Source organism: Bos grunniens, chromosome 5 (assembly GCF_055505025.1).
Source record: "Bos grunniens cultivar Pamir isolate PY7600 chromosome 5, Bosgru_T2T1.0, whole genome shotgun sequence".
NCBI lineage: Eukaryota > Metazoa > Chordata > Mammalia > Artiodactyla > Bovidae > Bos > Bos grunniens.
The window spans coordinates 120,633,044-120,660,649 of record NC_141169.1 but is presented as its reverse complement, the minus strand read 5'-3'; the positions used below and the strand labels follow the sequence as shown (position 1 = coordinate 120,660,649).

Genomic DNA, 27,606 nt, shown 5'->3' with positions numbered 1-27,606 from the left:
CTTCTTTGCCTGGGCACCTGGTCTCAGTGGGAGAGCTCAGCGTCCCCGGGCGCGGCCCCGGCCCCCGTGTCTGCCAGTGGCACCCAGCCAGCAGGCGCCATGCGAGGCGGGCCCTGGGGCCCCTGGTGAGGGTCTCAGGTGGGCGGCGCCCATGTGGCGGCTGATGGCTGTGTCTCTGCTTCCAGTGGACAGGTTGCTGAACCCGGCCAACAGGGCCCACATGGTCCTGGAGGAGCAGCTGAGGGAGCTGCTGGACATGCTGGACCTCACGTGCGCCATGAAGTCCAGCGGGTCGCGGAGCAAGCGGGCCAAGCTGCTGAAGAAGGAGATTGCTGTCCTGCGGAGCAAGCTGAGCCAGCAGCACAGCCAGCCCCCAGCCGTGGAGTCAGGTACTGCAGGCTCGGAAGAGGACGGTGCTCCGCGGGGGCAGGAGGCCGCGGAGGAAGGTAAGCGCTCGGAGACGCTCCGGGCTGAGGCCGGGGTCTTGTCCTGTCTGCGCCGCGTTTGGCCACTTAAAAACGTTGGGGTGAAATGAGATTTGTTCTCGAGCGCGGTTCAGGTTGTCCACAGCCTTGCAGGGCGGTTGGAGGGTGAAGGGTCGGTGTGCCGGCAGGCACGGCCGTGTGCTGGGGCGGGAACGTGGAGCAGAGTCTCCCAGCAGGTGCCCGGTAACCCGGCAAGGCTGCTCGGGGGGAGGACTGTCTCAGCCCCCCTCCCAGGGCGTGTAAGGTAGCAGGGCCCTCCAGTGGCCCCATGCCCCTGTGGGTGGGACGCGTGCCGTGGGGGCCCCTCCCCGGGGACAGCCCCGGGCTTAGCCTGGGCTCCTGGAGGTGCCCTTCAGGTGCCCTTCGGGCGGGCCTTCTCGCTTCACTTGGGACTTGGGCGTTTCAGGCAGCAGCACAGGCCGTGGGGTCAGGCTCCCTCCCTGCACGGCTCTTAGCAGCTGTGTGTGGTCTTTCTGAATTTTTACCACTTTGTCCAAATAAGAACAACAAAGCGGTTCATGAAAGGACGTCGAAAGCCGTCCTGCTGCTCACCCTTTGAACAGGGCCGTGGCCTCTGCGGGTGTGTGCTGGCCTGCGGCCCTGCCGTATTCTGCGGTGATGCCATGACTCTGTGGTGCCTGTGGGCGGGTGGGCTGCTCTGGTCCAGTGGTGTCCTGGGGTCCAGCTGCCTGAGGAGCAGCGGGTAGGACCTGGATCCCTAAGCTTTCTCTGTTGGGAGAAGGTGGCTGTGTGGTGGGGCGGGGCCCCTCGTGGTGCCCTCTGCCTGGGGGGCCGTGTGCCAGCTGCAGGCTCTGGAGTGTCCCTGCTCGGGGGCGGGACTCACGTTTGGACGGTAGAGTCCAGGGCCTCCCTACCATCAGCACACTGGCCCTGCCTGTGGGTTTGGTTCCTAGCAGCCCTTCTCCCGGGGGCCTTTGGCAGCCGGGTCTCTCTGGGCTCCTCGGCTGTGCTCCCCTGTGCCCTCGGGGTTCTCAGGGTGCAGGGCGGCCCCTCCTGCCAGCCACCCCTGCTGCCCCTGCTGCCCCTCAGGGTGAGGGCGTGCGTCTCCCTTCTTGGGGGAGAACGGGTCACCAGGTTGGTTTACTATCCACAGAGCAGCTTCTCTGAGCTCTCCCGCTATGCGGGTGTCCCTGCGGGCCCCTCATGCTGCTTCTGGGGCTGGGCCCACGTTAGAGGAAGCCAGCACAGTGGTCTGAGTGGGGCCGGCTGGAAGGGACGTGTGGGAGGAGCAGTGTGGTGGAGGTGGCTGGCCAGCGGCACGGGTGGGGGTGCCCCCTGTGAGGCGACAGACATCAGCGCTGGGGGTGGCTGTGAACAGTGGTCGGTGCAGACCGCGGAGACGGCCGCGTGTGAAGGACTGCAGGAACGTGCTTGGCGACACGGTCCTGGGACGGAAATCACGCAGTATCGTCCATCACACCTGAAAGGGCAGTGGTTTCTCAACGTCTTAGCTGTCATTTGATGCTCACGGGGTTTCCCCTGGAAACCCTGATGAGGAGATGTGGGGCAGGCCGGAGGGGTGGCAGCCGTGACCTTCCCATGGTCAGCGGGGAGCCTTGCAGGCAGGTCTTCAGTTTCCAGGTTGGTTTTCTTGAGCAGTGGGGGCCCAAACAGTCAGGAGGGTGTGGCCGTGGGCCTCAAGGGGGTGTCTGCCTCCCGCTGCCACACTGCGGTCTAGTCTCAGGGTGAGGCTCTGTCTTCGCGGCTCAGGACTGGGTCCTCTCCCTCCCCAGAGGGGTAGGGGCTGCCGGGACCACTGCAGCTGAGGCTGGATGACGAGGTCATGCTCAAGTTGGGTGGGGGGCGCCCCGACTCGGGAGAGACGGCGGCACGGTGTCGAGTGAGGCGCCAGGCCGGGTCCCTGGTCCATGTGTAGCTTTGGTTTGGAAGCATCTCATGGGAGGTCAGTGCCCGGGGCATGGATGGTGGCGTGGGGTGCCCTGGGCAGGGCCCATGCTGATCTGTGCGTCGTGAGTTCCCTCAAGTGGGACTCCAGATGCCAGGTTTCACGCTGGCGCGTCCTGAGGCTCTGCGTTCGTTTATGCCGCGAACACGTCATTTATTCCAGATGTTCCCGGAATGTTTCTCCCGAGCAGCTGAGTGGTGTGTTAGCAACCAGTGACCGTGGGGATGGTTAGTCTAGTGTGTCGACCCCGAGGGCAGGCCCCAGAGCCAGTGACCGCAGGGAAGTCGGTCTTGTGTGTGGTCCCTGAGGGCAGACCCCCGAGCCAGTGACCGCGGGGAAGTTGTCTAGTGTGTGGTCCCCGAGGGCAGGCTCCAGAGCCAGGGACCGCAGGGAAGTCAGTCTAGTGTGTCGACCCCAAGGGCTGGCCCCAGAGCCAGTGACCGCGGGGAGGTCGGTCTAGTGTGTCGACCCCGAGGGCTGGCCCCAGAGCCAGTGACCGCGGGGAGGTCGGTCTAGTGTGTCGACCCCGAGGGCTGGCCCCAGAGCCAGTGACCGCGGGGAGGTCGGTCTAGTGTGTTGACCCCGAGGGCAGGCCCCAGAGCCAGTGACCGCGGGGAGGTTGGTCTAGTGTGTCGACCCCGAGGGCTGGCCCCAGAGCCAGTGACTGCGGGGAGGTTGGTCTAGTGTGTCGACCCCGAGGGCAGGCCCCAGAGCCAGTGACCGCGGGGAGGTCGGTCTAGTGTGTCGACCCCGAGGGCAGGCCCCAGCGTCCCTGGCCAGCACCTGCTCTGTGGGCCGCCAGATGGCGGGCACGGTTCTGTCTGTTCCCGCCTGATGGATGAGAACACCGAGGCTTGGAGTCCGCGGCCCATGAGGGGCCCACAGCTGCTGGGGGGATGGTTTGCACTGGGTCACCTGAGCACCTTCTGCCGTGATCCCCGCCATCTGTGAGGCTGTGGACACCCGGGATACGTCTGTGAGCCGCGCTGGCAGACTCAGAGCCCTGAGCCATAGCGTCATCTTCGGGAGGAGGAGCGAGGCGCCCCTAAGACGAGCCCCCCTCGTGGCTGGTGCAGGCAGAGTGGGCACAGTGGGTGCCGCCGGGTTCAGGGCCTGTGTGCTGGGGGCAGCTGCCCTGGCAGGAGTGCCCAGGCCTGGGGTGGGGCGGCCATCGTCTTGGCCCGCTGCCGAGTGGGGGCCCTGGGAGGGGCGTCCTCCACGGAGGGAGGGGTGTCCTCCATGGAGGGCGGGGCGGCTCCAGGGCAGTGCGGGTCCCCTGCCCAGGTGGAGGCAGAGGCAGATGCCGGCAGCTCGGGTATCGGGTCAGCACGAGAGCCCCTGTGGGGCCCCAGGTTGAGGGGAGAGGAGGCCTCTCTGGGGAACGAGGGGAGCCTGCTCCCAGGGAGCGTCCAGTGCTCACTCTGCCCGCCTACAGCTCCCCAACGGGTCATTGTCCCTCACAGCCACGGGCAGCGGGTGGGAGCTTCGTCACCAGTCACCAGCCACACGCTGTCAGCAGGACTCGAGCCCTGCCAGCTGCACACGTGTTTCCAGTTTGCACGTGTATTTGCACTGACGTTTCTAACGGCTTTGGTCAAGGAAAGGCTTTCTCTTCGTTTTCCGAGCCGTGTCACGAGCCTTCATAGGCTCGAGTGGCGTCTGAAAGCTCTGGGCGGAGCCTGACCGCTGCCACCCTCCTGGGCGCCAAGCCTGGCCGGCCCATCTCACTATCAGTGGGGAGAATTCACAAAACGTGCTCCGAGACATAAGTGAACCTTGAAAGTTGTGTAGCTTTTCACTTTCAAAATGACTTCGAGTTGAAAACTTTAACATTGTGCTGTTTCAGATAGATGTGGGGAGGTTTGCAGGCTTCGTCCACTAGAGACGACTTTGTGACCGTGTGTGCTGCGCAGTCACTTCCTCTGTGTTGCACGTCTCGATGCCAGCCTCAGCCTCGATTGGAGGAAAACCTCAGTGGCTTATCCCAGAGGACGTGCCCAGCCCGTCCTCCAAGGACAGGTCTCTCCAGCTACCCAGGGCCCGGGGCTAATGCACTGGCTCTCAGGCGTCTTGTTTTGTAATTTCTAAAAGCCTTTCTAAAGAGGCTAAGATAGTCGTTGTCCAAAGATTATGTTTTTATCTTTCAAGTCAGATTTAAAATAACGAGCTTGGATTGTAACGTTTCTGAAGGCGGCACGGTCTGAGAGCCGATGGGGGGCTTCCCTGGCGCGTTTGCAGCCACTCACGGCTCCGTTTTTTGACATCAACTTAGAATGCCCTGGTCAGAAATCAGATTCACATGCTTGTTTCCTTCTGTTTGCTAACCTTGTGGACCAGGTCAGGACTGTGGGAATGCCCGCTTAGACCCCCTTAGTTACGTGACATATTTTTCTTCCTCAAGGTAAGTGACTGTCGATTGCAACGACTGTCATGAACTCGAATGGTGTCTTGGGCTGGCGCATGTGCGGTGGTCTCAGGAGCCTCTGACCCTGGGTGCAGGTGCCGGCCGGGCGTCAGGGGCGCGCAGTGTGGCCGTGGCTGCTTGCAGACGGTTCTGTGTGATGCCGTGTCTCCTTGACTGAATTAGTGTTTTGGTGGGCTTCACAGTTATAGTAAGTTTTATGATAGCTTTGAATAATTATCAGCTTTCAAAAATCACTTTATTTATAATTTTTTCAGGAGATAAATCTCCCCCTAAACTTGAACCATCAGATGCATTACCTCTTCCTTCAAACTCGGAGCCTAACTCAGAACCACCAACCCTCAACCCAGTAGAACTCCACCCAGAGCAGAGTAAACTGTCCAAAAGAGTCACATTTGGTAATGAGTCACATAGCACTTGCACTCAGAGCGCGCTGCTAAGCGGACACTCTCCAGAGCCCACCCTCGCCCGTAGTGGTGCTGCGCCGGGGGCGGAGCCATCGAGCGATGTAAACAGACGCACTTCTGTTCTCTTCTGCAAATCGAAAAGTGTAAGCCCCCCAAAGTCTGCCAAGAACACTGAAACCCAGCCAACTTCTCCTCAGCTAGGGACCAAAACCTTTTTGTCTGTAGTCCTTCCGAGGTTGGAGACTCTTCTGCAGCCAAGAAAAAGGTCGCGGAGCACCTGCGGCGACTCTGAGGTGGAGGAGGGGTCCCCGGGAAAGCGCCTGGACACAGGTAAATAGCGCCACCCGTGCGCCCCCAGTCCCGGGCGGAGTCGGGTGGGGGCGCCTCCAGGGCCGGCGTTTGCCCTCTGCGTCCACGGGAGGAGACAGACGCTGTTTCTTGTGGAGAAGCACCCAGTCGCAGGCCTGGCGTGGCAGCGCCTCAGGGTGGCCGAGGGCTGGGGTCGGCCTGGCCTGGGGGTCCTGCTGGTCCCTTCCGGGGAGTCTGGGCCCGGGAGGCTCCCGACTGGCGGGCGCGTGGGTGCCGGGCGGCGGGCCCCTCTTCGGAAGCCTGCGGGCCCGGGTGGATGCGGCGTGCCGTCCGCCTGCACTCTGTCCTGTGTGGCTTGGTTGGGTCACGTGCACTGAGCTGTCTGCTGCTAAGGTAGTGCGAATGTGCTTCTGGTTTATCACGAAGCTCTCATGGCTGAGGTCTGTCTGGTGAACTCCCGTCCGCGTGCCTGCGCTCCTCAGGAGCCCCCGGGCTGTGTTTACACCGGGCACCTTCGCGCCCCTGTGCTCAGCCTGCGCTGAACCCCAGCCCTCCCGGCGGAGGCACGGGGTTTCCGTGTGGGTGAACTAGCGGTGGGTCACCCTCGCGTCCGCTCCACCGTGGCTGTGCTGCGGGTGTCTATGGAGATGTGCTGGCTGCGGACCAGAGCCGTGGCGTGAGCTGTCGGTGCGTCGGTCACAGCCACGCAGAGAAGTGCGTCCTCCCCTCTGCTGCTTGGATTTGAGCCGCAGCGCAGGTTCGCGGGGTGGGTGGGTGCCCAGCTTTCACGGAGGTGTGTCTCCTGCGCCTTGATGGATAGACCGGTCTTCTTGTCGCCAGAGTAAACTTGTGCCCATTAATTAGTTCTATTAGATAATACACTTTCCAGTAAGCACAGTGCTTTGTTTTGATGAGCTGATAGCAAGTGGGTAACTGTTGGTGCGTTGTTGGGGCTCTGAGCTCTGGGCTGCGTTAGTGCCCAGGACCCAGGTTCAGATGGGTCCCTTCGTGGCGGGGCCTTTCTCAGCTAGGCTTAGTGGGAGGCGCTCTGCTGGGTTTTCTGTTGCTAGGATTCTCCTAGCAGGCCCCCTGCTGCCGGGAGGCGAGTCGGACACCGCCCTGTGGGTCTCCGGCTGCTGGACTTTTGGGGCCTCTGGGCTCCCTCCCAAGATGTCTCTGTGGAAACCACGTCACTTCTTTGCTGCCACCCCTGAGCCAAGGACGCTGCAGGTTCTCGGGTGGTGGCAGCTCTGGAAGGCGGTTCTGGAGGCCTTGCAAGTGGGCTGGGTGTATTGGAGGTGCCGGCCCTGCGGCCCGGCTCAGGCAGAGCTCTTTCTTCCTCTCCAGACAGCGGTGTCTTCCGTCTTCCACGCGCGGTTTGTCCTGAGGGTTTGCTTGGCACCAACTGGCCTGGTCCCCGGTCCTGGTGTGGCCTCACCCGGGCGTCTGGCGGGGCTCCGTGGCTCCAAGCCACAGACTTTGCAGTCTCAGGATATGGGCATTCGCAGCCTTGCAGTTTTCCCAGAGAGCCGTTTTGTGCCTCGTAGGAAGTCCTCGGCGTCCACTGCACACGGCAAGGCCGCCTCCTTCTGGACACGCGGGCCTCTCGCTGCAGGTGCCCCGGGGGTCATCGCGTTGGCTGTTGGTCCCAGAGCCACGTCTCCGGGGCCCTTGCTGTCTGACTGCTTCCTCTGTGCCCGCCGACTCTTGGCCCAGGCTGGGCTCCGAGCTGTCAACCCCTCCTGTCGCGACACCTGCCACGTGGCTCCTGGCATGCGCGCTGCTCAGGGAGCGTCTGGCCTTCAGTCAGACTAAACGGCTGTTTCGCTGTTTTCCAGGTCCTCGTTTTAGCTACTAACATGCGGGCTAACTCACTCTTTGGACCCTAACTGTTCTCTCTCGCTCACCTTGGACGGGAGAAGCGGAAGGACCCCTCATCCTTGCGTGTCACCCGGTCCTTGTGGATGGCATTGGAAGTGCCGCACAAAGCCCACACACAGCACCTGGAGGAGCCAGGCCGCCTACCCCGCCCGCCCCGTCAGGCGTCCGGCCGCCCGCAGGCGCTCAAGCTGGCTGGGACGTCGCCTGGCCTCCCTGCGCCCGGGGTGGCCGTGCAGAGCGAAGCCTTGGGCTGAGGCGCCCTCAGAGCCGCTGCCTCCACAGGCGACTGATGTGGACAGACCTGGCCTGCGCTCGGCCGGCACCGGACTGGCTCTAGAGGACCTGGGGTGGAGCTGGGGCCGGCGCAGAAAGGACCGCGCTGCCCAGCCGCGTGGCGTCAGCGCCTCCGCCCTCGCTGTCTGCTGTTGGTGCTGGCCCCCTGGCGTCTGCCGCCCCCTGCTTCTCCGGTGCCTTGGTCGCCCCCCGGGTCTCTGGGATGCACGGCTCTGTCTCTGTCACCACGCCAAATGCCTGCTGCCGGGAGCGGACGTCCTGTCCCCTGGCGTGGGCATCCGCTGACGGGGGACCTGCTGGCCTTCCTGCTGCTGCGTCTTCTTGGAGCTGGTCTGGGCACGAGCAGGGAGTCGGGATCCTACTTGCTGTGCATCTGTGTTTTCATTGAAAGGTGGAGAAACACCCCCAAATGCAGCTCCATCGCAACACTGAAAATAAAAGCTTGTAACCAAAACAGAGGCTGGCTGCGGCCCCTGCTGCCCCGCGCGTGCCCGGCGGGCTGTGGCGTGTGGGCCTGGCGCCCAGCGCACCTGTGGGAGCCTCTAGGGGCCTCCTGTCCCTGTGGTGTGAGGGTTCAGGATGCTTGCTGTGGCCCCGCCGACCGGCGTCTTGACTTGGGCCAGGGCTCCCCACTCGGCGTGTCAGTCTCTGGGATGGAGAAGGGGGTTTGAGATCCTGGGTGCCTCTGTCATCTGAGGCTTTGGCTCTGATTCCCAGGGAACCTGGGGGCTTTGGCCTGTCCCCAAAGCCACTTTTGACTGGGCCCTGACCTGACTCCTGGTGTTTCAAAGGGACCCTGTGCGAGCTCCTGCCCAGTGTCACTTCAGGCCCCGCGAGGTCTCTGGGCGGCGTGGGGCAGCTGGCAGAGCCTGGCCCTGCTCCAGCCCCGGGCCTCATGCCCTTGGGCTTGTCTGCCGCTCAGCGGGTAGCGTGTGGAAGACTGCTTGACTCGCTCGTCACCCTGGGTGGGTGTGTCCCCTGAGTCCTGGGGAGGCGCGTGTCCTCGTGTCCCCAGCTGCCCCCGGGCCCTCTCTCCCTGGTGTCGCTCGTCACCAAGTGTGTGCATGGGCAGGGCTCTCGGCGCCGTCTCCCCGGGATGTGCTCAGGGTCCTGGGGCTGGCCCGTCTCCCCCTTTTCCCGCCCTCTGTCGGCCTTGGGAGGGCGGCTCCCGCCTCCCGCCGTGTGCTGGGGCCGCAGACGGCAGGCCCCGTTGACCCCTCACCGAGCCCTTCCCAGGCGCCGGGTGCCTGTGGGGGTGAGGCTGCCCGTCACCCTCTCGGGGTCCTCCTCTCCGCCAGGAAAGGCAGCTGAGCGGCTTGGAGGGCGGGGGGAGGCGGCCCCCAGCTCTGGTTCCGTGGCTGAGCACCCTTGGCCCTGCTGTCCCTGAGGGCGTGTCTGGGCCTGGCCCCGCGTTGGTCTGTCTGGGGGCCTCCTGGGGGTGTGGGTGGGGTCTCAGAGCCCCCGTTGCAGGGCTTTTGCCCGGGGACCTGGCCCCTGGGCTGAGACGAGACGCGTGCTTTCTCTGGGTGGTTTGGTCCAGGTTCCAAAAATGAGTGTAACACCCCTGACTACCTGTGGCTGCTACTTATAAGTAAATAAGACTTGGTAGGAGAGAGAGAGTGCCAGGCTTGGGGTGCGTCCGGCAGAGCCGCAGCCTCCTGACCGGCTCACTGTGGGCGGGGCAGCAGAAAGCGCGCTGTCTTCCTGCATCTTTGAGGCTGTCTGGTAAAGGGTCTCCATGTCTCCTTTTATTTACAGAGAAGTATGTACAGCAGATGAGAAAACCAGTAATCAGCCAGTTCCTTCAAAACATTTTTAAAGCAATAGATTTTTAGATTTTTAAAGCATGAGGAATGGGATTCTTTTGGGGGAAAAGGCACCTCCCCCCTGCAGCCGTCGCCCAGAGGGGCCGGGCCGGGCCGGGCCGGGCGTCGCTGGACACGCCTCGGGCTCCTGGCACCTCGTGACCCGGCGGGTGGGGCGCTTGGTCTCCTCCCTGCCTCCTGCTGGCGTGGACTTCTGGGGCAGGACCTGAGGTTGGCTCTGAGGTCCTCCTCGACCTGCGGCCTGATGCCGTGGGCCTGTGGGCCGCTTGCTCTTCGGGCCTCCTGGCCTCCTGTGTGCTGTGGCAGGCTCGGTGTGAGTGGCTTCCAGACACAAGGGTCGCACGCGGACCAGACGCTTGTGTTGGGTCTCAGGCTCTGGAGGGCTGGGGACCCTGCTCGTGCTTTGTCTTGGAAGAAGGTGTTCCTTCGCTGGGGACGTGCAGATCCCCTGGAAGCCTACCCAACCCCCACCCCGCAGGCTCAGGGCCTCGGTCAGTGGGACGGGAGCGTCCAGGAAGGAGTAGCCGGTGTCTCTTTGCCTTCGTGGGATCTGTGTTTCCACTCAGTTCCCCCCTTCCTTGCGTCTCCTTGTACTGGGCGCGTGGGTGTGGGTTGCAGGGTGCGTTTGTCTGTGTTGTCCCGATTTAGAGAGCTGGCGAGCTCAGGGCTGCACGCACACTTGTTTTTCAGGTCTCACCAATGGCTTTGGGGCCGCGCGGGGCGAGCAGGAGCTGGGCGGCGCCCCGGGGAGGACCGCCGCGCCACGCCGCCGCTGCGCCTCCGAGTCCAGCATCTCCTCCAGCAGCAGCCCGCTCTGCGACGCCAGGTGGGCCCCGGGTGTGCCTGCTCCCCGCTTCCCGCTCTGTGGAGCTCACAGTGGGGAAGGCACCGTGTGAGAGCTGAGCACAGCTTGCGGACGAACAGGCCGTGTCCATACGGGCTTCCCAGCCTGGTTTGTCGCGGCGATGGCTGGGAGCCCCTGGCGTCCTGTGGTTAGGACCTGGCACTCTCATTGCCTGGCCCAGGCTGGTCCTTGGTTGGGAAACTGAGATCCCACGTGGTGGAGCCAAAAAAAAGTGGCTGTAGCCCACACCGCCTCCCCTGAACAACCCCCACGCCGGGCACCCGTGCGCTCTGGGTGCTGACAGTCTGTCCGCTTCCCCCTGAAGCTTCAGCGCACCGAAGTGCGGCCGCGGCAAGCCGGCCCTGGTCCGCAGGCACACGCTGGAGGGCCGCAGCGAGCTGATATCCTGCATCGAGAACGGAAACTATGCCAAGGCAGCACGCATTGCTGCTGGTGAGTGTGTGCCCACCAGCCCTGCGCGCAGCGGGAGGTGCCGGAACCCCGAGGCCCGGGGCTGCGGAGCGGGGCGGGGCGCAGCTGCAGAGGACTCCGACACCACGCCGGGCCACCCAAGTCCCCCGGTCCTGGTGTCCAGGTGATCTTAGGTGCGCGGCCCAGCGGGTCCTGAGGGCCCTGCCGTGACTCCCCTCTCCCCCACTCTTCTCCCCAGAGGTCGGGCAGAACAGCATGTGGATATCCACCGACGCGGCCGCCTCCGTCCTCGAGCCCCTGAAGGTCGTGTGGGCCAAGTGCAGTGGCTACCCCTCGTACCCGGCCCTGGTGAGTGCGGTTGGCGGGTCAGGGTGTGCAGGCACCCAGCCTTGGGGCCGCGTCCCCCGCTCCTGGGCCTGGGGCCACCCCAGCAGCGCTTGGACAGGTGTCCTGGGAGACCCCACGTGGAGTCGGGGTCTCAGGGTGTTGGGCAGTCAGGGTATCAGGGAGTTGGGGTGTGGGGGTCTCAGTTGGGGACTCGGAGTCAGGGCCTCAGGGTGTTGGGGAGTCGGGGTGTGGGGTTCTCAGAGTTGGAGTCTTGGAGTCGGGGTCTCAGGGAGTGGGGGTGTCGGGGTGTGGGCATCTCAGAGTTGGGGTCTCAGGGTGTTGGGGAGTCAGGGTGTCAGGGTCGGGGTGTGGGGGTCTCAGGGTCGGGGTCTCAGGGTGTCGGGGTATCAGGGTCTTGGGGTCAGGGTCTTACGGTGTTGGGGAGTCAGGGTGTCGGGGTCGGGGTCTCAGGGTGTTGGGGAGTTGGGGTGTTGGGGTCGGGGTGTGGGGGTCTCGGGGTCAGGGTCTCACGGTGTCGGGGTGTCAGGGTCTCGGGGTCGGGTGTGCCTGGCGTCCCTTCCCGCCCACCGCTCTCTGGCCGCGCAGCCTGTGCCGTGACCTCGCGCCCCCCTCTGTGCAGATCATTGATCCTAAGATGCCGCGCGTGCCTGGCCACCACAACGGGGTGACCATCCCCGCCCCGCCGCTGGACGTGCTGAAGGTCGGCGAGCACATGCAGACCAAGGCCGACGAGAAGCTCTTCCTCGTGCTCTTCTTTGACAACAAGAGGAGCTGGTGAGCGCGGCCCCGCTGAGCGCAAGCGGGCGCTCAGCCTCCCCCGTGGCGGGCGGGGATGCGGGCGCTGGGCCCCCGGGTCCACGTGCACCCTGCGGGCCCCACTCAGGCTCCCGGAGCCCTGTCTCTGCAAGGGCTGCTCCTGCCGTGGCTGCACGGCCTTCTCCTCTGCAGCCCCCGCCCCGAGGCCCGTGTGAGGCCGACCACCCTGTGCGGGGCCTGCGGTGCCCCAGGTCAGTGGGGGGCGTCTTGCTGACCCTGCCTCCCCCAGCCGGCCGCCCTGCTGAGTTCCACTGGGCAGCCCTGCCCTCCGCCGGCTGGGGAGCGGTGTGCCTGGAGGTCAGGCGGGGGCGGTGGGAGTGCCCGCAGGGCCCGCGCTCTGGGGTTCCGAGGCGCTGCCTGGGGTGTGGAGGCCGGGCGTGTGCGGGGTCGCCATGGGCAGGCGGTGCGCTCGGGCCTCACATTCTGTTTTCTTCCTCAAAGGCAGTGGCTTCCGAAGTCCAAGATGGTCCCTCTGGGCATCGACGAGACGATAGACAAGCTGAAGATGATGGAGGGCAGGAACTCGAGCATCCGTAAGGCCGTGAGGGTCGCCTTCGACCGCGCCATGAGCCACCTGAGCCGCGTGCACGGGGAGCCGGCCAGCGACCTCAGCGACATAGACTGAGGGGCGGCCGCCCAGTGTGCAGAGCTGTACATGCTGTACATTGTTCACCACTTAACTTATTCTGAGTTTTAGGTATAGTTGAGTTCTTTCTCCCAGGGAGGGGGAGGTTTTCTTTCCTGGTTTTCTAGGACCCATCCCCATCTGGCGCCGTGACGGCGTGGGCGCGTCCCGGGCGCCGCTCCGTGCCCCTCACAGGGCACCGGCCGGATGCTGCTGGCGCCATTTCTTCCATCTGTAGCGCTCTCTCTCTCTCTTTTTTTTTAAAAGACTTTTGAATGTTTAATAATTTTGTAAATCATACTCTTTACACAGAGTACCACTATTTAATAGACGGGATGTACATTTACAATGACAAATGTGTATTTTAAGAAAGAAAATGACATTATTTTGAATGGTACTTTGTGGAAAGAGGTGGAGAATAAATTTATGCCGCGTGCATCACTCGCAAATCACCAAAAACACTCCGCCGCCTCCGTGAGGGCCGGGGCGGGCCTCCTGGGCCTCCCCTGCAGCCTTGCCCGCCTGCCAGCCTCCCACGGTGTGCCTCCCAGCGGGTTATTTATTGTAGAAAGTGTATTCATTTGCTTTATAATGAAAAATAAATTTGCAGAAGTATATTGATATGCATTTTTATACAGGCACATAAAAATTCAACTTGCTTTGGGAGCAGGATGTTGGTTGTTGTATAAATGACTCTGGCTGTGTGTGCTTTGATTTTGTAACTTGTAATCTTTTGTTTACAATGAGGGGCTTTCTGTAACTCGTTTTAATTTAGAACACTTTGGTAGCAATAGAAACTTTGGATACATTTTTGTATGGTACATGTGATGTATATAGAATTAGTACTTTATTTTTATTTTTAAGAGGTAAAAGCATTATGTTAGGGGAAAAGGTAGGGTGGGTTTCCAAAATTGCATTTTTTATATAAAAAAAATAAAGTCAAGATTTGGACGGTGTGGCCCTTTCATTCCTGCCTCCCTAGCACGCCGAGCGGCCGGCGGCCGGGCTGGGGAGGGCACCCCGGCCTGCGCCTGCCCCTGGCTCGTGCCCCGCCTTCATCTCTCGTGTTCTGGGGTGTCGTTATTTATTATTTCACCTAATCATATTTTTATTTTAAAATGGTAGCTTGAAACTTTAAATGTTTTTTTCTTTTCAGTTTCCATTGTTTGTAACATTTCCATAGAAACTTGAAAATAAACATCTTCCTTGGATAGCTCTGTCCCGTGTCTGACGGCCGCCTTCTCTCTGCCGGCATCCCGGGTCCCCGTGGACGGCCTCCTGGGGCTGCCTTGCCGTGGTGCGGCCTTGGCCGTGGTCCGGGGGGACGAGAGGGACAGAGCCCTCCTGCCCAGGGCTGTGCTCGTGGTGGGGTGGGGGCTCCTGCACCTCCGCTCTGGGGCTGCCCCGCCTCTCAGGGCCGCCCGCTTGGCCCTGCCCGAGTGCAGCCTGCCAGTCTGCCCAGGTTCTGTGGTGTAGGCACGGACGTTGGCATTGCCGCTGCTTGCTCTGCTGTGAGGTTCCACTGGGCGCGCCCAGCGTGGCAGCGGCTCCTCTAATGGAGGCAGCCCCAGGGAGCCCCCATCTCGGAAGCTCCCTCGGCCCAGGGCTGACGGCCTGGCCCCCGACCCTGGGCAGGGGCGTGGTGGGTGGGGCTGCTGGCGGACCCCTGCCTGGGCCGAGGGCACCTTGTGTCCTTAGCTTGGGTCATGCCCCAAGGGCCCTGGGGCTCCAGGATGCAGATGTTTCACGGTTGAGAGAAAGATTTGTCCAAAGTCCAGTCTCCTGGGGCCCGACTCCAGCCTGTCCCACTCTTGCTTCCAGCTCATCTGTCTTCCCCATCTCTGTTTCAGACAGGAGTACAGAGCGGGCTGCTGAGAGCTTGGAGTGGGTGTGGGGTGGTGTGTGCCCGCTGGGGGTGTTGGCCAGCCTGGGCGCACTGCTCCCTGGGTCCTCCTGCGCTTCGGTCTCTGGCCAGGGTGTAGCATCTCGTTGATAGTCTGAATTCTGTCCCTCGCAGGGTGGTTTAAAGTACGGGCACCTGTGTTTGGGGTCTCTTGGCCCTGGGTCATGCGGAGGTGTCCTGGGCCTGGTGGAGACAAGGCCTTGGGTGGGCAGTGTCGGGGCTGGTGGAGGGGAGTAGGTTTTCCCAGGGGCTGTGTGGGGAGAGGATGGGTCCTGGGGGACCAGTGGGCAGGGGGCAGTTTCTGTGTGTGAGGGTCTGCACAGATGGCTGGGGGCCCTCGGGCTGGTCTCTCAGCTTCTGCAGCCAGCCCTGTGTGCTCTCTGCTCAGGGCCCTGGCCCTACTGACTTGAGGCCACAGGGGCAGAGACTGGACACAGGTCTCCTGGTCCAGGCAGAGGAGCCTGTGCCCCCGCCGAGTGTGGCCCTGGTGTCCAGCTCCCAGCCTGTCCTGGGGCATTCTGTGTTGAAGGCAGTGTAGACAGTGCTTGTTAATGGGGCTGGGGCTCCCGACCTGTCCCCTCACACAGGGCCCCCCAGTGGTGCGGCTACCCTAGTCCTGTGGGCGGCCCTGAGCAGGGCAGGGATCCTTGCGTCTCCCTGCATGCCCTCTGTGGGGCCCTCCGTCCCAGATGTGTCTTCCTGGCCCCCCTCCAGGCCTGCTCTGTGGGTATGGGGACTCCCCACTCCTGGACCAGGTACATCTGGCTTCATGGGGGAGGAGGGATCAGCGGTCCCCCAAATCCTTCCCCACAAACCAGGGGCTGACTCCAGGCTGGGGAGACTGTTCACACCCCCCTCACCCCGAGAACTTGTGGGGTCAGGTCTTGCCACCCTCACTCAGACCCCAGCCCCTCCTGGGACCCCCCCAGGGAACACCATCCATGGGCAGTTGAGGCCCCTAGCTTCATCCTTGAGCCCCAGGCTTCCAGAACCGAGTTCTGTGGGGTGGGGAGTGGCCTCTGCTATAGTGCCTGCTGCTGAGATATCAGCTGGCCTCCCCCACCGCGTTCTGCTTGTGTGTTGTAATGAAGCCTCTTGAAATAAAGGCCACACCTCCAGGCTCCTTTGCAGCTCGGTGAGGCCTGGGGACCAGATAGATGCTAAGTAACTGGGAGCACCACTGCCAGGAAGTGTCCTCCAGGTGGGAGGAGTTTCCTCTTGCTGGCTGGAATGTGGATGGGGTGGTTGGCGCCAGAGCAGCCATTCTGGGTCCTGTGGAGAGTGGCAGAACCACAAGACTGATGGAGCCTGGGTCTCTGGTGCAAGCACAGAGTTTGCCTTTTGTGAAATGCAACTCCTATTTTATGGCAAGACAGAAGTTTGTACAAAAGCGTTCTCCACCCTTTGGCCCACTCGTCCCCTGCTGTGCCTGTGCGTGGGGCATCTGCAATATGCAGCAACCACGCTTTCCCCATTGGCAGAAATACCTGCTCAGCCATGAAAACCAATACTCTCCCAGTGTCAGCAAGACAACTCCTTAGAGATAAATTCCTTCTTAATCTCCTGAGGGGCCATGATGACACTTACATCTGGGTTATGTAAACTGTCAATTACGTCATTTGATGTCCAACCCTCAAGGTTGAGGTATAAGGTCTCAAAAGCCTTGTCTCACTGTGCCTCGACGTGTAACGGGCAGGACAGTTTTCGGAGCTTACCGACACGTCCTTCCCGGGTTATAACCCTCAAATTTGGCTCAAATGAAATGTTCCATTTCTTATGTGGCTTGACTGATTAATTTTTCGTCAATACCATGAATCCTGAAGACTTTATGTGATGTGTGTTTGTGGCAAGTCACTTCAGTCCTGTCTGATTCTTTGAGACCCCATCAACTGTAGCCCACCAGGCTCCGCTGTCCATGGGATTCTCCAGGCAAGAATACTGGAATGGGTTGACATTTCCTCCTCCAGGGGATCTTCCCAACCCAGGAATCGAACCTGAGTTTCCTGTATTCTCCTCCTGCATTGCAGGCAGATTCTTTACAAGTGCCATTTGGGAAGCCCGATAGTTCACCAATAGGACAGAAAAAAACGGGCAAACAGTGGACTCGTTTCACAGAAAGGTAAGTACAATTGGCTCTACACATGTTGAAAAAAATGCTGAATTTCACGCATAGTAATAGAAACGCAAATTACAGAGGCGCCATAAAGGCCATTTTAAACCTTCGGGAGGGCAGAGAAGCAAGACGGGGCGCGGGACGAGCGCCCCTGGCGGCTGGAGGACGCCACGCCGAGCCGGTCGGGCCCCACGCTGGTCATCCGGCCGGAGCCCTTCTGGCCCCGACGCTGCCTGAGTGACGAGCCATGAGCTGTGTCCACCGCGAGAAGCGCTCTCCCAGGCGGCAGAATCTGGGAAGAGCCACGGTTGGCAGCGCCCTTGACGTCCACAGGCAGGGAGCGGGGGTGCCCGTCAGAGACACAGTGCCCGGGGGTCCTCATGGCCTCGCCCCCTGATGGGGGAGGGTGGACACTGTGTGCCCTGCTGGGTCAGAGGGGGTGCCCGCTTGCATCTGCGGGGACTACATGCAGAGACCCGATCCCCGATCCCCGGAGCAGGCCCGGAGCCAGGCAGCCCAGGGGCTCCCTCCAGGTGAGGCCGGGTGGGCGGGGGTCCAGTCTGGGGTCCGACAAGGACCAACCGGTGTCCAGCTGCTCCTGGTTCCCATGTAAAAGGTCTCTGCTCCACGGCCAGGCAGCCGGGGCTGCGGGAACTGGCCTCGGGTCGGGGGACACTGGCTGGCTGGGGGGCTCCTCGGGGCTTGTGTGCTTCCTCCCCGCTGGGGGCCCCGCTGTTTGTAACCCAGACTCTCACTTTAAAATACCTCATGTCACTGTTGCGTTGGCTTCTGCCATAAATGACGTGAATGAGCGACAGGAACACACGTCCCCTCCCTCCCGAACCTCCCCACCCCACGTCCAACCCTTTAGATTGTCACAGAGCGCCCCTCCCGCAGCTTCCACTCCCAGTCCCATGGTTATCACCCCACTTGACACATGATACTTGTGTTTAAAAATAAATGCTTACCTGTCCTGGAGGACTTATTTTATTTGGTCTTAAAAAGCAATATACACAAAGATATTGAAAATTAAAAATTCATCAGTGCTCCAAGACTCCGTCGGGCTCACCGAGACACAAGGGGGTGATTTGTCAAGGTGGCTGGGAGTGGGGGGCCTGGGCTCTTTGTTGCAGATTTGGGGAGACACCACGGAGGGCAGAGACTCCTTGGGAAATCCGTCTGATGGCGTTCTGTTGCCTTATCTCATTAACGTGCTTCTTCTGTTGCAAATGAAAAGCGTCTCTTGTAGTACTAACTCCCACCCTGGAGCCTAGACCCTCCAGGCCCTCACGCCTCCCTCCACCTGCCCTACCAGAGGAGGGCCCCAGGTTAGAGGTACAGAGAGGTCTGAGGGCCGTGGTCGTGTCCGGGTTGGTGGGCGGCCCTGTGCATTGGACCTGGGCTGGGTCGGGGTAGGGGGTGGGCAGTAGCCCCAGGCCCTCCTGCTGTTATTAACCAGTTCAGCTCAGTCTGTCCGACTCTTTGCGACCCCATGGACTGCAGCCCACCAGGCCTCCCTGTCCTTCACCAACTCCTGGAGTTTATTCAAACTCATGTCCACTGAGTCAGATAAAACAGCCATAGTTGGAAAGTGTTCCCTTGGTATCTCTAGTTTTCTTGAGGAGATCTCTAGTCTTTCCCATTCTCTTGTTTTCCTCTATTTCTGTGCACTGATCACTGAGGAAGGCTTTCCTATCTCTCCTTGCTATTCTTTGGAACTCTGCATTCAGATGCTTATATCTTTCCTTTTCTCCTTTGCTTTTCGCTTCTCTTCTTTTCAAAGCTCTCTGTAAGGCCTACTCAGACAGCCATTTTGCTTTTTTGCATTTCTTTTCCATGGGGATGGTCTTGATCCCTGTCTCCTGTACAATGTCACGAACCTCATTCCATAGTTCATCAGGCACTCTGTCTATCAGATCTAGGCCCTTAAATCTATTTCTCACTTCCACTGTATAGTCATAAGGGATTTGATTTAGGTTAGGTTATATGTGAATGGTCTAGTGCTTTTCCTACTTTCTTCAATTTCAGTCTGAATTTGGCAATAAGGAGTTCATGACCTTAGCCATAGTCCACTCCCGGTCTGGTTTTGCTGACTGTATAGAGCTTCTCCATCTTTGGCTGCAAAGAATATAATCAGTCTGATTTCGGTGTTGACCATCTGGTGATGTCCATGTGTAGAGTCTTCTCTTGTGTTGGAAGAGTGTGTTTGCTATGACCAGTGCGTTCTCTTGGCAAAACTCTATTAGTCTTTGCCCTGCTTCATTCCGTATTCCAAGGCCAAATTTGCCTGTTACCCCAGGTGTTTCTTGACTTCCTACTTTTGCATTCCAGTCCCCTATAATGAAAAGGACATCTTTTTTGGGTGTTAGTTCTAAAAGGTCTTGTAGGTCTTCATAGAACCATTCAACTTCAGCTTCTTCAGCATTACTGGTTGGGGCATAGACTTGGATTACTGTGATATTGAATGGTTTGCCTTGGAAACGAACAGAGATCATTCTGTCCTTTTTGAGATTGCATCCAAGTACTGCATTTCGAACTCTTTTGTTGACTATGAGGGCTACTCCATTTCTTCTAAGGGATTCCTGCCCGCAGTAGTAGATAGAATGGTCATCTGAGTTAAATTCACCCATTCCAGTCCATTTCAGTTTGCTGATTCCTAGAATGTCGATGTTCACTCTTGCCATCTCCTGTTTGACCACTTCCAATTTGCCTTGATTCATGGACCTGACATTCCAGGTTCCTATGCAATTTTGCTCTTTACAGCATCGGGCCTTGCTTCTATCACCAGTTACATCCACGTTGGGTGTTGTTTTTGCTTTGGCTCCATCCCTTCATTCTTTCTGGAATTATTTCTCCACTGATCTCCGGTAGCATATTGGGCACCTACTGACCCAGGGAGTTCATCTTTCAGTGTCCTATCTTTTTGCCTTTTCATACTGTTCATGGGGCTCTCAAGGCAAGAATACTGAAGTGGTTCGCCATTCCCTTCTCCAGTGGACCGCATTCTGTCAGACCTCTTCACCATGACCCGCCCGTCTTGGGTGGCCCTACATGGCATGGCTTAGTTTCATTGAGTTAGACAAGGCTGTGGTCCATGTGATTAGATTGGTTAGTTGTCTGTGATTGTGGTTTCAGTATGTCTGCCCTCTGATGCCCTTTCTCAGCGCCTACCATCTTACTTGGGTTTCTCTTACCTTGGATGTGGGGTATCTCTTCATGGCCGCTCCAGTGCCATGGAGCCAGCAGAAGATATTAAGAAGAGGTGGCAGGAATACAGAGAAGAACTATACAAAAAAGATCTTCACGACCCAGATTATCACGATGGTGTGATCACTCACCTAGAGCCAGACATCCTGGAATGTGAAGTCAAGGGGGCTTTAGGAAGCATCACTACAAACAAAGCTAGTGGAGGTGATGGAATTCCAGTTGAGCTCTTTCAAATCCTAAAAGATGATGCTGCGAAAGTGCTGCACTCAATATGCCAGCAAATTTGGAAAACTCAGCAATGGCCACAGGACTGGAAAAGGTCAGTTTTTGTTCTAATCCCAAAGAAAGGCAATGCCAAACAATGCTCAAACTACCACACAATTGCACTCATCTCACACGCTAGTAGAGTAATGCTCAAAATTCTCCAAGCCAGGATCAAGCTGCTTTTAGAAAAGGCAGAGGAACCAGAGATCAAATTGACATCTGCTGGATCATCGAAAAGCAAGAGAGTTAAAAAACGTCTATCTCTGCTTTATCGACTATGTCAAAACCTTGTGTGGATCACAACAATCAGTGGGAAATTCTTCAGGAGGTGGGAATCCCAGACCACCTGATCTGCCTCATGAGAAACGCGTATGCAGGTCAGGAAGCAACAGTTAGAACTGCACATGGAACAACAGACTGGTTCCAAATAGGAAAAGGAGTATGTCAAGGCTGTATACTGTCCCCCTGCTTATTTAACTTCTATGCAGAGTACATCATGAGAAACGCTGGGCTGGAAGAAGCACAAACTGGAATCAAGATTGCCGGGAGAAATAGCAATAACCTCAGATATGCAGATGACACCACCCTTATGGCAGAAAGTGAAGAGGAACTAAAGAGCCTCTTGATGAAAGTGAAAGAGGAGAGTGAAAAATTGGCTTAAAACTCAACATTCAGAAAACTAAGATCATGGCATGTTGTTCCATCACTTCATGGCAAATAGATGGGGAAACAGTGGAAACAGTGAGATACTTTATTTTGGGGGGCTCCAAAATCACTGCAGATGGTGATTGAAGCCATGAAATGAAAAGACTCTTCCTCCTTGGAAGGAAAGCTATGACCAACCTAGACAGCATATTAAGAAGCAGAGACATTACTCTGCCAACAAAGGTCCGCCTAGTCAAATCTATGGTTTTTGCAGTAGTCAGGTATGGATGTGAAGGTTGGACTATAAAGAAAGCTGAGCGCCGAAGAATTGATGCTTCTGAACTGTGGTGTTGGAGAAGACTCTTGAGAGTCCCTTGGACTGCAAGGAGATCCAACCAGTCCATCCTAAAGGAAATCAGTCCTGAATATTCATTGGAAGGACTGATGTTGAAGCTGAAACTCCAATACTTTGGCCACCTGATGCGAAGAGCTGACTCATTTGAAAAGACCCTGATGCTGGGAAAGATTGAGGGTGGGAGGAGAAGGGGATGACAGAGGATGAGATGGTTGGATGGCATCACCGACTAAATGAACATGGGTTTGAGTAAGCTCCGGGAGTTGGCGATGGACAGGGGGGCCTGGCGTGCTGCAGCCCCTGGGATCGCAGAGAGTTGGACATGGCTGAGAGACTGAACTGAGTTGAACTGAGTTGGAAAGTGGCGCCCTCCGTTCCTCTTCCCTCTGCCCCTCCGTGTCCTCTGTGAGCCTGGCTTCCGTGACCTGTCCCGGTGGGGGTGGGCCTCAGTGGGTGACCACCAAGGTCTGAGGACAGGCCGATCCTGCTCTGCTCTGCCGGGGGTGAAGCTGGTGGTCCTGGGGTGGGGGCTACAGGTGGGGGGCAGCCTGGCCCGTGGCCCCCGCAGCAGCGGCTCCCTGGCTGTGCTGGTGATTCTGTGCTTTCTGCACATAAATCATGTGTGTCTCGCGCATGCGCCGGCCGCGCCTGTGACGGCTGCATGTCCTCAGAGAGACGGCAGATTTGTTTTAATTCATACGTAGCAGATGCTGCGACTTTGCTGGCGCACCCAGTGGATCGTGGCCTCTGTGAATATTAAGCAATCCGGAGCCCAGAGGTGCTCAGCTCAGGGCTGGGGGCTGGTGTGGACCCGGGAACTTGACTCCCCGCACTCAGCTGCCCACCCCAGCCTGGGAGCCCCACATGCCCCTGACCCATGCACGGTGGCCCCCGAGCAAGTCCTCCCCACCGGACTCCTCATGCCTCTGTGAGCACCCAGCCAGCAGGGGCAGGAGGCTCGGTCCACAGGGGACGATGACCGGACTCCACGGCCACTGCTGCTGAGGGGGGCCCTGGGGAGCTGATGGCCTCCTGGGAGGGAGATGCCTCTGGTTTGGGGGTGCTGGGGCCCCACCGTGGCTCCCCCAGTACTGCCACCAGACCCAGGCCTTCTGTGTCCTCTGCACAGAGACAGCCCTCACGGCACATCTGGGTCTGGGGCAGCCCTGCTGGGCACGCACCAGCTCCCCATTCACCCCTGCCAGCCCCCTGCACTGCTTTCCAGACCCCAGGCCTTTGTCTCCTGGGCTGCAAGCCTGGCAGGGCCCTCCTTGGGCAGTGCCCCCCAGCCCGGCCTCCTTGGCCTCCCTTCTCCCTTCAGCCTCCTCCTCTGGGTCTTCCTCGAGCCCCCTGGTTACTGAGCCTCCTTCCTCTAGCCCATCTGTTCTCCCCCACCTTTGTGCATGTATCTACTTGGGTCCACAGCTGTTTTCTGGAAACTACTGTGTGCCGGATTCTGTGTCAGAACAAGAGATGGGTGAGGGCCTGGTGCCCCCTCCCAGGCAGGAGCTGGGCAGCGCCCAAAACGACAGTGTGGAGTCACAGGTATGCCGGGCAGGCTGCCTGGAGGAGGCGTCTCACAGCTTTGCCCAGGCTGGGGTTCTCCTGGGTGCACGGCAGGAAGGCATCAGTTCAAGGGAGGGGGCACGGGGTGTTGGGATGGAGGCGCCCCTGAGAGGCCTGGGGAGGGGCGTAAGACCGCCACCTGGACAAGGGTACCAGGTTAGCTAGCTAGGGGTACCACCACGCTAGCCGGACAGTTGTGCACGTTGAAGGGTGAAGTGGAGGCCGTGACGTGGCTGGACTGAGCTGTAGAGGAGGCAGGTCTGAGGCTGTGGACGGAGTCGCGCCCATGGGGGCTTCCGGGCAGAGGGGCTCTGAGGACATGGCACAGAAGCGCGTGGTGTCAGGAGGGGCGGGCGTCTCAGCTCCCAGTTCTTTCTGAGCCGGGGCCTTTGCGCTCTGCTTATTGTTACCTGGCGGGTCCTGGGTGGAGGGCAAGGCAAGGGCAGAGACCCGGCACCCGGGCAGGGGCCACGAGGCCAGGGCAAATGAGGAGGAGGAGACGCTGGGGGGTGTGCTCCAAGGCCTGCGGGTCGCCCGGTGGGTGACGCCATCCGAGCTACGGGGGCCCTTGAGGCTGCGGCTCTGAGTGCAGGGCCTGGGGCCGCGCGGGGCGGCTCGCCTGCGGGGAGGTGGCGGAGGGGCCGCGTGCGCAGGCGGATCTGCAGGTCAGCGACAGCTGTGCTGATGGTGGGACCTGCGGGCGGGGAACCGCGGGACGCCTGCTGACCCCTGAGCTGGGGGTCCCGGGGAGCCCTGGGGGCTGGAGAAGGCGGGGCAGGAATTCTTCAGAAAGAGGGAGGGTCCCCAGAGAGTGGGTGTGTTCAGAGCAGAGTGGTCTCGAGGGGGAGGGGCGAAAGGAGGGTCCAGGGAGGGAGGCGTCCTGGACACCAAGTGGAGAAGCTTCTGGGGGGGGGGTGGGGTGGCCGAGGGGGTTGGAAGGGAGCCGGGGGCCCCTGGGACCCTGGCGAGGTCGCCTCGATGCAGGGGGGCGGTGGAGCCGCCGAGGAGGCGGGTCCGACAGGGGCGGGGCCGGGGCGGGGGCATGGGCGTGGCCGGGGCGGGGCCGGTACGGGGTGAGGCCGGGGCGGGGCCGGGGCGGGGCCGCCTGTTCTCAGGCCCACCGTCTAGTCCCACCCAGGATAGTGCAGTCTGTGGACACGGGGGCCTCGGAGGGCCACAAGGCTTCTTTGGCCTTGAGAAGCACAGGTGCCCGGTCGGAGGGGACCTGGGACGCAGGCGAGGTCACGGCCAGAGAGACAGGAGGACAGACCACGCGGGGAGACAGCCCACCCACAGGCCCCACCGGTCGCCCCTGGGACGTGGGATGGGAAGCCTCGGGGCCACTTTGCTTCCAGTCTTGCCGGGGGGCCGGGGTGGGGGTCCAGACCCCTGCCAGCAGCTCCCCGGGGTCCGGGAGCCGCCCTCCCAGTGGGCGGCCAGGGCCCGAGTTCTGCCAGTGAGGTCCATGGGTGCCCTGAGGGGCTCTGGGCACAGTTGGCGATGGAGGCCCTGCCACCCACTCTTCGGGGCATGCTGCAGCCCCGACCCAGACTGGGGGGTGGACGCGCCCCCCCTAAGGTGACCCCCAGGCTCACCCTGCCTCACCCCTCCCGGCTCCTGGCAGTTTGAGAAATTGGATTGTGAATGATGAGGTTTGGCTGGATTACTCCTGATGGATTCCTGCAACTTAATTGAAAATAAAATGCATGATCTTTTCTTTCGATGAGAAAAGGCAGATTTAGCTGGAACTAATCAGCAATGGGGCTGGAGAAACTTAGGGACCGTGGAAGGAAAATAAGTTTGAAGGCATTTGAAAAATATGGTAATTCTCCCCAAACTGTGTGAATTATGATATATTACACTGGGCCGCCAGGCGCTGCCCCTCCCCGACACGGCCCCAGGTCCGCCGTCAGCACTTCATCACAGCTCCTTACTAATGCCATCTGCTTCCTCACTTCCGCTGACCATCCCCAGGGAATTGGACTGGGAGCCAGGAGCTGGAGCCAGGGGCTGGCTGGGGTGGGGGGCCATGTACCCCAGCCTCGCGGGACCCCCCTGGCCCCCCTGCCCACCCGCGCCTGCTGCTCCCCACTTTCTGCCCCGCTTCCTTCCTGAGCTTGGCTCTCAGCACTGTGGGCGTGGGGCTGCTGGTGGCGTCCCCCGGGCTCCTGGGCGTGGCCTGGGAACCACCTGTGGTGACCCCTGTGCTGCTGAGCTCTGCCAGGGGCCTCACCCGCGGTTTCTGCGGGCGGGCTGGTGCCGCCGGGTCCTCCGCTACGGCCTCCTGCAGCCGTGGTGCATGTGACCGCGGTGCTTTGAGCTCAGTCCAGCGGCTGGCTCTGTCCAGCTTCCTTTGGTCGTAGGACTGTGGCTTCCCTTTCTGCTGGCTGTTTGTTGGCCAGAGGCCACCCTCCATCCTGGTGTGTGTCTGTCCTAACGTGGCTGCTTTGCCCGGTCCACGGAGACGGTTCCCCCATGAGGAGGGCATGGGTGCCTTCACTGGTAATGCGTTCCCTTGTTCAGAAGTGAGTCACAGGTCCTGCCCACATAGGGTGGCCAGCAGGACGTGGGTGGCCTGGGACCGCCCCGTGTCTGTCTGCCGTGAGTCTAGGCTCCTCTCGCCGGGTTCGCCGAACTGGCCTGGGCCTGGCTCCCTCCCCTTGGTGTGGCCCCCCTCCCTGCCCAGACAAGCCCCCAGAGCCTTTGCCCTTCCCCCTCAGTGCCCCCGACCGCCTGGCAGAGGTAACCGTCTCTGCCCCGACAACAGAGCGTCCGAATAGCGGGCAAAGATTGCTGGACCTGCAAGGACAGATGGCCAAGTCCACTGACAGACGGCCTGGGCTCCTGTTAGTAAGGGGCAGAGAGACGATTAGAAAGATGGAGCTGAGCTCACAGCGCTGTCCACCGACTCCTGCGGCTGACGCCTGTGCACAGCTGCCCCCAGCACAGCAGCGCGCATTCTTCCCACAAAACGCACCTTCACAAGCTCAGAAGCCTTGTAATCTTACAAAACACGCTCTCAGACCACAATGGAATTAAACGGGAAATCCGTGAGAGAGAGATGGCTGGAAAGCCTCCAACTATCTGCAGAAGAAGCAGCACGAAGGGCAGAGGAAAGGCTCCAGAGAGGTTGAAAAATATTATGAAGTAGATGAAAACAAAACTGTTATCAAAATAGGTAGGATGCAGCAAAAGTAGCTCTTACAGAGGAATTTACAAAAGAATGGGTGTGTTGGAAAAGAAGAAAGAGCTGGAGCCGGCCGTTAAGCTCTTAGGAAACTAGGTGCAGAAGGACAAGTTGAATCCAAAGAAAGAAGAAAAAGGGGTAGGAAACGGCAGACGCCAACGAGGTGGGAGACGGGAGCGGCACTGACGGGCATGGACGCTCGCAGCTGGCTCATTGAAAAGAGCAGCAGAAGTCATAAACCTCCATCGAGGCCAAAAACACACAGAGAGAGAATACACCGATCAGTAATGTCAGAAAGGCGGGCCGCCACTACAGATCCCACGGATGCTGAAACGGCAAGAAGGGAACACCGTGAGCGACTCAATGCCGCCAGTTTCATAATCTAGGGGAGATGGACCAGTTCCTTCAACGACACAATCTGCCAAAGCTCATGCAAGAAACAGGCAATCTGAAGAGGCCCACACCTATTAAAGAAGTTGAATTAACAATTAGTAACCTTCCCAAACGGGGCTTCCCAGATGGCATTGGTGGTAAAGACCTGCCTACCAATGCAAGAGATGCAAGAGACCTGGGTTCAAACCATGGGTCGGGAAGATCCCCTGGAAGAGGAAATGGACACCCACTCCAGTATTCTTGCCTGAAAAATCCTATGGACAGAAGAGACTGGCGGGCTGCAGTCCACGGGGCCGCCAAGAGTCGGGCACGACGGAGAGACTGAGCACGCACACAGCAACCTTCCTGAACAGAGGGCACCAGGCCCAGACGGCTTCTCCAGGGAATTCTGCCAAACGTTTAAGGGAGAGATTATGCCAGTTTGCTACAAGCTGTCCCAGAAAACAGCGGAGGGACTATCTTGTAACTCATTCTGTGAAGCTCTATCGCTCAAGGGCCAAGACAAAGATTAATTAATTAATTACAAGAAAAGGAAACTATAGGCTGGTATTTCTCACGAACGTAGGGTGCAAAAGCTCTCAACAAAATATTAGCAAATCGAATCTGACAGTGTATCAAAAGAATGAACTGTGATGACGAACAAGTGGGATTTGTTTTAGGTAGGCAAGGTTGGTTCAGCATTTAAAAATCAATTAATGTAATCCGTCAACAGGCTAGAGAAAAAGTTCCACAGAATTATATCAATAGATACAAAGAAAGCCTTTGGTAAAATATGATACTCCTTCCTGATAACAATTCTTAGCAAAATAGGGATTGAGTGGAACTTCTTCAGCTTGTACATCCGCAAAACCTACAGGTGGCACCATACTCAGTGATGGGAAGCTACATGTTTTCCCACTCATTTTTGGCCGGTGGGTGCAGACGCGCCGCCTCCAGGCAGCCTTCTGGACTCCCCCTCCCTCTCCCGAGTGAGGGACCTCCTCTCTGGGGTTCCAGGTCCTCGTGCAGTCTCAGCTTGCCGTCCTTGTGTCTGCTGCTCGTCTGCCTGGGCGGAGGAGCTGCGTGCAGCGGACGTGTGCTGAAGGCGGACGAGCATCACAAGAGGGGTGAGTAAGTTTTGCAGTGAGGACACCCCTCAAGGGGCTTTTGGAGCGAGGGGGCCGCGTTCAGAATGTGGCCCACGGGTGTGGGCGGGTGGTTGAGCGGGTCAGTGATGAGGCACGTGCAGAATCCGGGCCAGTGACTGGCCGCGGTCCTCAGGGCTGTTGCCTCCACTCTGTGGGCGGCCGTGTGTCACGGCTGGGGGTGGGACTGCACCGAGGGAGCTGGAGATCTTGAGCCGTGAGTCTTCAAAGGT

General features: G+C 59.5%; 1 protein-coding gene across 7 annotated transcripts in view; it reads left to right on the top strand.

The window, feature by feature from the left end:
* Positions 1–13,827, top strand: part of BRD1 (bromodomain containing 1) — a 35,637-nt gene extending 21,810 nt beyond the window's left edge. The window contains exons 7-14 of one of the 7 annotated variants that reach the window (XR_015164662.1): positions 186–446; positions 5,092–5,384; positions 5,467–5,571; positions 10,242–10,377; positions 10,721–10,848; positions 11,066–11,175; positions 11,795–11,949; positions 12,433–13,827. Coding sequence is in view for 6 of the 7 variants with exons in the window: in XM_086403341.1 (XP_086259467.1) it covers positions 186–446; positions 5,092–5,571; positions 10,242–10,377; positions 10,721–10,848; positions 11,066–11,175; positions 11,795–11,949; positions 12,433–12,616 (1,454 nt within the window). In the remaining variant the exon portion in view is untranslated. Of the gene's footprint in view, positions 1–185; positions 447–5,091; positions 5,572–7,388; positions 8,180–10,241; positions 10,378–10,720; positions 10,849–11,065; positions 11,176–11,794; positions 11,950–12,432 lie in introns of those variants that run through there. The other 6 variants (XM_086403341.1, XM_086403342.1, XM_086403343.1 and 3 more) reach the window with 6 other exon arrangements.
* The last annotated feature ends 13,779 nt before the right edge of the window (positions 13,828–27,606 follow it).